We start from the raw sequence: 10,557 nt of genomic DNA, 5'->3' as shown, positions 1-10,557 counted from the left end.
AATTCTTCCTTTACATTTGACAATCATCCATTAGGGTTTGGTGAAAAATGCAACAAAAAAAGCTACATAAATCTTCAATTTTGCCCATTATTTAATCTTTTCATATATATATTTTTGTACTTGTAAAGGAATAATATAATATATATATGTGTGTGTGTGCAGTGATATTAACATCATTATATTTTTTTTGTTATAAGTATAAAATCATTATATGGGAATGCTAAATGAAAGGTAACATTAAAATTAATGCACTTTTTTTTGCTAAATCATTATTTTTTCTCTGAACCTTAATGAAAGGGGGTCAGGTGTAAATAGTGAACTTTCAGAGGGGATGTAAGTATTATTTTATGAAACTTCATTGGAGGGAAGTGTAATTTTAAATTTTTATAGGGGGTCTAAATATAATTCATTGATTGATTTTTGTTGAAAAATTCTATACACAGTGACATACATATATATAATTAAATGGAATATAAAATGCAATAAAATTTGGAATAGAAAATCTAATCCCAATATTTGTCGGATTAGAATTAGATGGTGTTTGGATATATTTAAGAAATGTTTAGTGGTCATTCTACTAATTTGTCAAAAACATGGGCACAAAGTGCAATATCGAAAAAATGTGGTTTACCCTTTTCCTTCAAATGAAGTAGAGGATATACAGAAACTATGCAAAAATGAGTCCAAGTACTGATCATAGTTAGATACAGTGCATTTTCTCATAGTATACATACATACGTACATGTACATGTACATACCTACATTCTCAAAAGTTAAACGCAGTTGCATCATTTCTGGTGTTCCCCTGCGGAGGGTTGACGACAATCCACAACAAAGAAACTGTAATGGAGATGAGGCCTGACCAGACGTATATGATTGTCGGCACTTTTCCCTTCCTCCCCATCAATCCCTTTGCGAATGGGTACATGTGAGCCAGCACCCAGAAGCTGAAGAACGCTCCTCCGAACAGCTTTCCCCATTGAGGAATCACGCTGTAGATCTGTCTTGCTAGGCCGATCACAAGGGCCACAAGGTTGACAACTATGATCATCAATGGCACCACGAAGAGGGCAGTCCATTTTACTACGTAGAGATCGGCGTAGATGTCGTCTTCATCCTCAGCTGCTGATTTTGATGTTAACGTGAAGGATATTTCGATGCCGGCGATCACCTTGAGAAGGCCTTGCAGCACCGCCACGAGGTGGGCGCTGCTGCCGCCGATGACCCAGAATTGCTCGTTTCGCCACCACTCCTCTAGGGCGATGCCGGACCACTTCACCTCCAAGAGGGAGATGCAGACGAGAGTGAGCGTGATGATGAGGAGGTAGGAGAGGAACGCGATGTTCAGCGATTGCACGATGAAGTGGCCGGAGAAGAGGGAGAAGGCGGGGAGGAAGCAGTAGGTGACGAGAAAGAAGGAGGTGAAAGGATAGATGCCGACGTTTAGGTACGCTATCCGTTGCAGGAACTTGAGACGTCGGGTGGCGAGTATGGCGTTGTTTCTGGAGAAGAAGATCTCGACGGATCCCGTGGCCCATCGGAGTACTTGGTGGAGACGGTCAGTCAGGTTGATTGGGGCCGTGCCTCTGAACGCGTCCCGCTTCGTGATGCAGTAGACGGACCGCCAGCCGCGGTTGTGCATGCGGTAGCCTGTCACCACATCCTCTGTCACTGATCCATAAATCCAACCTACTCTGTCTCCCCACTCTGTGTTGTCCTCAAACCTGTAAGTGAAATAAGGTTGGATGAAGCAAGTTGAGAATCAAGATTCATTTGCATAATGTAGCGATGAAGTGAAAACAACAATGAAGCAAAATTACCAGCATGAAATGACAGCAATTGCCTCAGCTGCGGTAGGGGCGTCGAGTGGGGGGCGTGGGGTGATCAGAGCACCGGGAGGCCTGCCGTTCTTGACAGAGAAATGATCTCCAAGTGGGCGTCCTTGAAACTCAGCAACAGCGATAGAATCATTGAACATGGTTGAACTCCCAAACTTCTTCGGTAGGTTCAAGTCTGGATGATCCTCTGTCAAGGGCTCCTCTTCGTCGCTCGGGATAGTCTTTGCTGGAGTCTTAATTTGTCCAAACACGCCGGTATATTCATTTGCTCTTGGTGGAGGAAAACCGTAGAGTGCATATCGGCGGAACATGCATCCAGTTCCAACATAGACTGGACCCTGGAGACCATCCAGGGCTCTCATATTTCCTTCATATTATCCAACAAAATCAAAGTTATGACATAAATGCAAGAACATGTACTGAATATGTTAATCGTGAGCAAACAGAGCAACTATTGAACAGTTCTTACCATCGAAAAAGACGGTGTTGTGATTAGCATATCTGTCTGAGGGATCTATTCCCTCAAATCTTTGTGGGAACTGTATATAGCAGATACGATCACCACCACGGTCCATCATGTAGCACATTCCTTCTCTAAATGCCATAGAGTTGTAGACATAATGGTCACAATCCAAGTTCAGAATGAAGGGTCCGTTTGATAATATAGCAGATGCCCTCACCAGAGCATTCATGGCTCCAGCCTTCTTGTTATGATCGTAACATTTGCGTTTCTCTCGTGAGACATACGCAAACATGGGAATCCGGATGTCTATACCAGTAAAATCCAACCTCCCTTCGTCCGGACCTCCCAGTACTGGATCATATTCAGGCACCTTGCTCATTATCTGTGAGGGCAAAATGTCAATCCTTAATAGTTTCTATTCCAGAGGTTTAAGCACATTAGGGAAAGAACTTTCCAAGTTTGAAAAATTACACTGCACCACCTGCAGTCATCTTTTACATTCAACAATTCTCTCTGACCATTTGGTTTTCGGATGAGAATTAGTAATGTAAAACATATCTACATATATAAGAAATCTTCAGTTTAGGTCACCTGTAAAATCCCAGCATGGTCTCCCTTGGCGTGATCGGGTGCAGAATCGTACCATGTTCCAGGCCAATGAGTGCCGTCAGCCATCCATGTGGCTTTGGTGAATTCAATCTTTTCATCAGGGGGCAGCTCGCCCTCGTTCTTCTCTTTGATGCGCTTCTTTTCTTGCATTTCTTCATTTTTGTTGTACATCTTGCACCGTTTTTTTATAACATCCGGCAGACCATTGATTCTCACCTTGAACTCGTCGTATTCTCTCTTGATCCACCGACGGTCCTTCACAAAATCGGGCAGTTTCTTGTTTTTTGTTGGATCTGTCTTTTGGCTGAAGTAACTGTCTGGATTTCTTGGCTCAATGTCATGCTTCCGGCAGAATGGCACCCATAACTATTGCCATACACAGAATTCTTTCAATTGTTAGATATCACAACAGTTGGAAATTTTTATTCATCACATGTTTCAGAAAAGAAATAGGAGTGATGAACAAAAGATTAACCATTTCAACACTACCTCAGCAAACTTGACAGCCTCAGCCATGGCCTCAAATGTAAGAATTGAACCACCATCATCCGATATGTAGAGGGCCAGCTTCTCGACCGGGTACTCAGCCGCAAGGACGGATAAAACTGTGTTGGCTGTGACGAGCGGAGGCTCCTTCTCAGCATCAGCTGTAGATATAAATACATCAATGCCTGGAAGATCCGACCGGCCCTTAGGGTTGGACGGAGAAGGCGTCTCGAACTTGTCTTTCAGGGCAGCCAGGTCTGCTGTTCGGTTTATGGGATTGAACTTGGGCAGTATATCAAGTAGCCATGAAAATGCAAACCATATTTCGCATACGATAGACATGCCCCACAACCACATTGCCTCTCGGTTCGGGTTGCGTATCCGCCATGCAAGGAAGAAGGCCAGTACTACCATTCTGATCACAATGAGTACTCTGTGTGCATGCACCGCAAAAATTTAATTTTTTCAATTGAGTATTTTAAGAATAAGAACAAAAATGACACAGGAAGCTCAAGAAACATAGTACTAGTTATTCACCTGTAAGGGCTGAGAACGGCAGCAGGAACATGAATTTTCCTGGTGAGTGGCTTCCAGGGCTTGTCCATGAAATCCTGCATACTCATCCCTGTATCATTACCAAATTGATCTTCTTGCCAGAAGGCAGTTCCAATGCCATATTTTCCTTTGGTTTCGAAAAGCCAACGGTTGTGATCAAAGTCTTGCGTTTGGCTCCGCAAGAGCATTGATTTATTATTGTTTTTCAAGAATGAGACTCTACGGTCCAATTTCCCGGCAGAATTGCCACCACCAGCGCCGCCATCAGCGTCACTGGCATGGCTGCCCATTCTGACATGGCCTTGTCCGTCAGAACGGAACCTGGACGACGGTGGAGGGTACACGGTTGGCCCGTCAGGCTTGTCACCGGGCTGATTATCCGGGGTGGGAGGCATCATGACGGTGTAATTAATGTAATCATTTTGGGTGGCATAATCTCCTGGAGTATCAAGCTCATCATCACGGGAGAGGCTTACGACACGTCCGCTGGATGTCCGGTTGGCGAACTTGACGGGCCGGTCAGCGTCTCCTCCCGAGGAGGATACTGGCCTCCTCGGATGGGAAGAACCGGCCATGGAAAAACTATATGCAGGGCTGGTAGCTATGTGCTATTACCATGTCAAAAACACAAATCATCGAATGGCTTATGGTGATGATAAACGCATTGGTGAAAGGTACATGAAGCTAGGACGTTGTGGGAGTGGAGATTTGCAGGATTGATTGGAGAAAAACATACAGAAAAATTTGGGATGTTAATGGGACAATATTGGTGAAATGATGTAGAAACGGAAGATAAGCAAGACCAATGGAAGTGCCAAAAATAAGGTGGCTGTCGGGAACTCATGTGAAACTTGTATGCATATATTCATATTCTCACAGTTGCATTACATCCCATGGATACACACCCTCCTTTCACGCCAAGCCCCTCGTCTCCACCTATCTATTTCTCTCACATCAATCCTTACATTACATGCTAGCTCCAAACCAAGTTGAAAATGAATATATATGATTAAAATGTTTAAAAACCATGGTTATTTCATTATTTTCTACTCCGCTCCAACAAAAAATCAATGCAAAAACAAGACTTTTTGTGTGTAGTTTCATTTTTAATGTTCAGTTTTTGAAACAATAAAAAGAATAAAAATATATTAACTTGATACCATAATTCAATATAAAACACACTCTCATTAATTAATACAAAGTTGTTTTTCGAGGATTACTAAATCAATTTTTGCTCCAAGAAAGAAAGCAATAAGTTAGGAGAAATTATTTTAATAATGTTAAAAAAAATTACAAAAATAGAGTTATTTTGAATTTTAGCATTCAAAAAATTCAAAACAACTCCATTTTTCTGTAACTTTTTTTTTTTACATTATTAAAATAATTTCGCCAATAATTTATGGATGGTTGAAAAATCAAAATAAATGGTCAATAAGGCCTAACTCAATTAGTGAAGGTGATGCCCCACGACCTTAGAGGTCATAGATTAAAACCTAGCAATACGTGGGATGCTATTTTTTGTATCATAGGTATTGTTTAAATATAATTTATTTGATATTATTGATCAAGTTATAGTTGTGGTAGATAATTATTTATCTGATATTTTTTATTTAAGTAATAATAATTTATCATTTTCACCTAAAAAAATTCAAAACAGATGAATGACACAATTGATGGGGTGCTCCTAGGGATGTTGCAGAAACAAAACAGAACTTGGTCAATGATGTTGCACAAAGGGATACAGAACAAAATGATAATTTTGTATTATAGGGAATGCGATTCAACATATTGAACAAAAAAAATTATATACTACTATTTTTTATAGATAAGAATAAAATACTATTTTTTTGATCATCTACCCAATACAAAATTATAATTTATTGAACGAGGCAAACAAAGTAATTTATTCAACTAAGTTGAATCATGTGGTTGTCTTAATTTTCTCAATATGGAAATGTCGAAAATAGCCTTTAGTTGTATGACGTTTTCAGAAAAATCCTGACTCTCATGTGTTAGGAAATTTTTTATTTAGTCTTATTTATTATGACTTTATGTATCATATTACATTCCATGAGTTGAATTTTTTTTTAATTTTATAAGTCCTAACGCGCATTTTATGTTCAATAATCATCGGAGCCGTTAGTATTTTGGTACATTTTTCGTTAATTATTAGACAGAAAATACTCGTTTGAACTAACATAAATTGAGAAAATCATAAAAAATAGAACTGAATAAAAAATGAGCACAACATATAGGATCGCAAACTGCAATTTTCCCTCCACCTGTTAATATGGTTAATAGAAAGATGACATAGATTATGACTTAGTGAGTCTGTTTATTTGTATGCTGCAGCCAATTGAATTATCTAAGAATTGACAGTCCATTTGATTCTTCATAGATTACATATTACTAATTTCCATCTTTCCTCCTTTATTTTCGTGATTTCTTGTTGAACATTTTGATAAAGTAAATCAAAAGCAGGAATATCATCAGAACTAGACTTGGATCCACTTGTGAACTAGCTCACCAAGAGCTTTCTCAGATGATCCAATTTGAGTCCAAGCCTCTGCAGCAGCATCCTTAAGAACCCTCATCTTATTTCCAAGATCCTTTCCTTCTTCACCTCCAATCAACTTTTGTACTAGCCCTGCAATCTGCTTCCTGTCCACTATTCCACTTTCATTTTCCTCAACTCTCAATGAAACCTTCAGCCCCTCAGTCAAGAGTGCCGCGTTCATCCGTTGCTCGGCAAAGAGTGGCCAAGAAATCAACGGCACCCCATTGGTGATGCCGTCAAGGCATGAGTTCCAACCACAGTGCGTCAAGAATCCGCCCGTTGCACGATGGGCGAGGACTCCATTTTGAGGAGCCCATGATGAAACCACGAGGCCTCTTTTCTTGGTCCTCTCCGAGAACCCTCTTGGCAGAAAATCCAGAGGATCAGCAACATTTTGAACACTAAAGAAAGCAGCATTTGATGCCTTCTCATCTGGACTTTTCACAACCCAAAGAAATCTTTGACCACTCATTTCTAGCCCATCAGCCAATTCTATGAGCTGATCATGGGATAAGGTCCCTCCACTACCAAAAGAAACATATAGAACCGATCCATCCGGCTGATTGTCCAACCATTTCAAGCAATCTGAGCTTGAGTTTGAGCCTGAGGCTGAGCCCGTCTGTATCATCGGCCCAATCGCATAAACGGGTACTTTGCACCACCCTTCATCCTTCAAAGCCTTAAAAGTTCCAGGTTCCAAGTCCAAGAAACTGTTAACTATGATCCCCTCAGCCAGCTGATACTTTTTACACTTTTCCAGGGCAAATTTATAGGCCTCATTTGCTCTATCTTGAAAATGATCAGGCAAATCCTTCCCCCTCAAAGGAATGCAGCCGGGCAACCTCACAGGCTCAAGCAAGTCCTTATACTCGCAAGCTGTGACTTCATCAAGCTCGGGCAAATGCAATACCAATGACAAGGCCATTGCATTAGAGAAAAAGAAGATGTATGGTGGGATACTGAATTCCCTGGCCACATCTAGCGCAAAAACACCCAAAATATCAACCACAAGGGCGGAGACATGAGTGCCCGACTCGTGTAACATGCTCAAAGTCCGACGAAGATGTGGGATTGATCGGTTGACGCTGAGCGATATTCGTGATTCGATCTTTGTGTCGGTCGGAAGATCAGTGAAAGAAATTGGAGGGAGGAATATGCAGCTTATGCTGTCAGGTAGAGCTTGTAGGAAGGATTTTTGGGCCTGGAGATGGGAAGTATTGGCATCACTTGGGATGATGAATGTGACTGAGAAGCTGTGGCGGGAGACGAGGTTTTTGGCGAGTTCCGCTAGAGGGATCAGGTGTCCCATGCCTGGAGAGGGCAGGATGGCTATGTGAGGTTGCACTCCTTGTGAAGTTCCCATGGCTGAGTCCTTCTCTGGGTTTGGACCTGTGGTTAAAGTGAACTATTGTTGCTATTTGTCATCTTACCTGCACATATATATGGTACCATGCAGGAAGTTTTTCAAAAAGTTTTGATTCAAATCAAGTTACATCGAACTAAATCAATTACAAAGTAAATATAATACACACCAATAACACGATAAGTGTATCGTACTTATCATATAATTATTTTAAGTCCAACTAAATCCGATCTCCATAAGAAGTTTCTATATTTTTAATGGGAAGAATGAGGGCTATTTATTTATTTATTTTATTTTAAAAAAAAATTGGGTGGCTTCAATTGAATACGATTGGAGCTAAAATAGAGTAACTACGATTAATTAGTAAAGCAAATATATATATATATATATATATATAGGATCAGAATTTGATTGTTCCCAAGATTTCAATGTTTATATAATGTGATTATAAGGTTCTAGGAGAAATAAAAACTCATGTAGTGTAGCATGTGTGCGTGACGTGTTCTGAAAGCTGTTGTGAGAGAGATTTAATGAGAATATAGGCTTACGAGATACGTAAAGTTAACTCTTATCATGCTCTTGCTTTAGTATAATTCCAAAACTTCAGGCTTTTACATTAGTTTCAACCTCGTACGGCGCCGTCGCGTTTTGTTTTCCTCAATCTTGTGTTTGCTGCACCATGAGCTATTCCACATGACCTGATCTATTCAAACCTTACAAACTAATATTTATGAGACTAATGTGTCGATTTTTTTTTTTTTTAAATTTTGGAATCATTTTGAAAGCCCATAAAATGTAGGATTAATGTGTCGTCCAATTTTAGGATCATTTTAAAAATTTCGTAAAACATAAAACCAAAAGTTATGGGACTAAAAGTGTAATTTCACCTTCTATAAGAGTTACGTTCTTTAATAAGTGTATTCTGTCTCTTGTACTAGAGCTTGATTTATTTGACCAAGATTGATCTCTACTTTACGTAAAATCTTAATAGATAAAAGTACAATTAAATGATTAATTTCAATAGATCGCAGACTCACTCATGGGAAAATTTATTAGCATTGGGAATTAGTTCAGTATCAATCATAAGTATCTTTGAGATCCAAATTTTTCCACCTTTCTCCTGAGGTAAAGTCCCTTAATCCACTTGCTTTTATTCGATTAAAATCTTTAATACACCTTCCCCTCCTCAATATACCGTTCCAAAAGTCCCGTTTTGACAATTTTTACTAAAATCCCCCAGTTTTTAGAATCATAATTTGCCTTGTGATTTTACGATGGAGTGCTCATTTGGATGGCAAGACACAACAAGCATGTCCTGAACTTTACGCTGATGTCCAATTCGTCAACAATGACAGTTTAAATCCATAACGGCAAGACACAAGCATTTGTGGATGTCGTGGTTCACTCTTTGTTCAACTGTTGCTACATTTGTTGTATTAGACGAGTTAGCACTCATTTTATGTTGTTCTTGATCTCCGCCCCTCACGGAGGATGAACTCACAGCGGATTCTTGCATTTGCTTCCGGTTGCAGTAACAAAATGGAGAAGAAGCTAGATAAAAGGCAGGAAACGGCTGTTATTTATGATGTTTTCCTTCAAATTTAATAGCCACTTGATGGAAATATCCAAAATCATCGGAAAAAGTATCAATTTAGAGACCAAAAATATAAGTGATGATTGTTTAAAAATAGAAATCGAATAAGAAGTATTGTTTATGAATTAGAAGTGCAATTCTCCGTAATTAATTACTTATTTTGCAAAATTTTTTACTTTTAAGAGCGACTTTTTTTTTGTAGTTAAATACAAAAGCGATAGACATATGTATCTATATATGTTTAACTTGAAACTGAAATCGCAGAATAAATCAACTATTCATTTGAATTATATACCCAGGCTCATCTTGGAGGAAATATTAATCAAATAACACTTTTCATTGAAAGAAATTTATATATATATATATATATATTTTATTCATCCAATCACCAACTATACTTCTTTACCATGTCTTGCGGAGGGTAATACCCAGAAAAATAAATTCCATCAGTTTCGGCCTCCCAATAGCAGACGCTGGAAGTACAATTTTTCCGAAGTTTTGAATTGAAAACATCAAATGATATACTCTTTGAACCCCATTGAAAACTGCAGAAATATAAAGTTCTCAAAAATGTATCTTCACAGAATGACCAATTAAAATCCCCTCCATTCGTAAGTGTGTGATTTCCAAGATCATCATTGCCCGACTTACAATGAACTAGCAATGGTGACTTGGAAGGTGGAAGGATGTTGTTGACTACGTGAACCACATACTCCGGAGTCCAAAAGCAAGTTCTTGCACATGTTTGGAGAAAACAAGTTGATACGATGAGAAAATGTACAAGATTTATCTTTGTAATAAAGTTCATGTTGTTTTTGCCCCAAATGATGATATTTGTCTTAATTTACCTTCGACATATATATGTAATGTTTATTTTGTTGAGACCATTTATTGTTTTGCACTTTATAGAAAATCTTCCAACTTTAATTGATTATATATATTGTAGTAATTCAAACTTGAACATGGGAAAAAAAATGTAATTCCTAGGACTGAATTGATGATTTTGTGTAATAAGTTAATAACCACAAGTAATATTATTACATAAAGTAGAAAAGTCTATCTCTACGAGTTTATTGCGTATTTATGTAAGAT

The 10,557-nt window shown here is 38.9% G+C and overlaps 1 protein-coding gene and 1 pseudogene across 1 annotated transcript; both read right to left on the bottom strand.

The window, feature by feature from the left end:
• Positions 1-545: 545 nt before the first annotated feature.
• Positions 546-4,765, bottom strand: CSLD1 (cellulose synthase-like D1). Its single transcript, XM_011093108.3, has 6 exons — positions 3,934-4,765; positions 3,400-3,829; positions 2,893-3,276; positions 2,308-2,683; positions 1,821-2,205; positions 546-1,724 (listed from the first exon to the last, which is right to left on the bottom strand). The coding sequence occupies exons 1-6, from the start codon at positions 4,524-4,526 to the stop codon at positions 767-769; spliced, it is 3,126 nt and encodes a 1,041-aa protein (XP_011091410.1). The 5' UTR covers positions 4,527-4,765; the 3' UTR covers positions 546-766.
• Positions 4,766-6,335: 1,570 nt separating this feature from the next.
• LOC105172044 (hydroquinone glucosyltransferase pseudogene) lies at positions 6,336-7,871 on the bottom strand (annotated as a pseudogene).
• Positions 7,872-10,557: the final 2,686 nt, after the last annotated feature.

Source organism: Sesamum indicum, linkage group LG10 (genome assembly GCF_026168435.1).
Source record: "Sesamum indicum cultivar Baizhima isolate 11 linkage group LG10, ASM2616843v1, whole genome shotgun sequence".
NCBI classification, from domain to species: Eukaryota; Viridiplantae; Streptophyta; class Magnoliopsida; order Lamiales; family Pedaliaceae; genus Sesamum; species Sesamum indicum.
The sequence above is the reverse complement of the archived record's forward strand: the minus strand, read 5'-3'. Positions and strand labels throughout refer to the sequence as shown.

Excerpts from the sequence above, each read along its gene's own strand:
- CSLD1 (XM_011093108.3), bottom strand. The coding sequence starts at position 4,526 with ATGGCCGGTTCTTCCCATCCGAGGAGGCCAGTATCCTCCTCGGGAGGA. Across the intron at positions 3,277-3,399 it reads AGGCTGTCAAGTTTGCTGAG|TTATGGGTGCCATTCTGCCG; the intron begins GTAGTGTTGAAA and ends GTATGGCAATAG. Across the intron at positions 2,684-2,892 it reads ACCATGCTGGGATTTTACAG|ATAATGAGCAAGGTGCCTGA; the intron begins GTGACCTAAACT and ends TTGCCCTCACAG.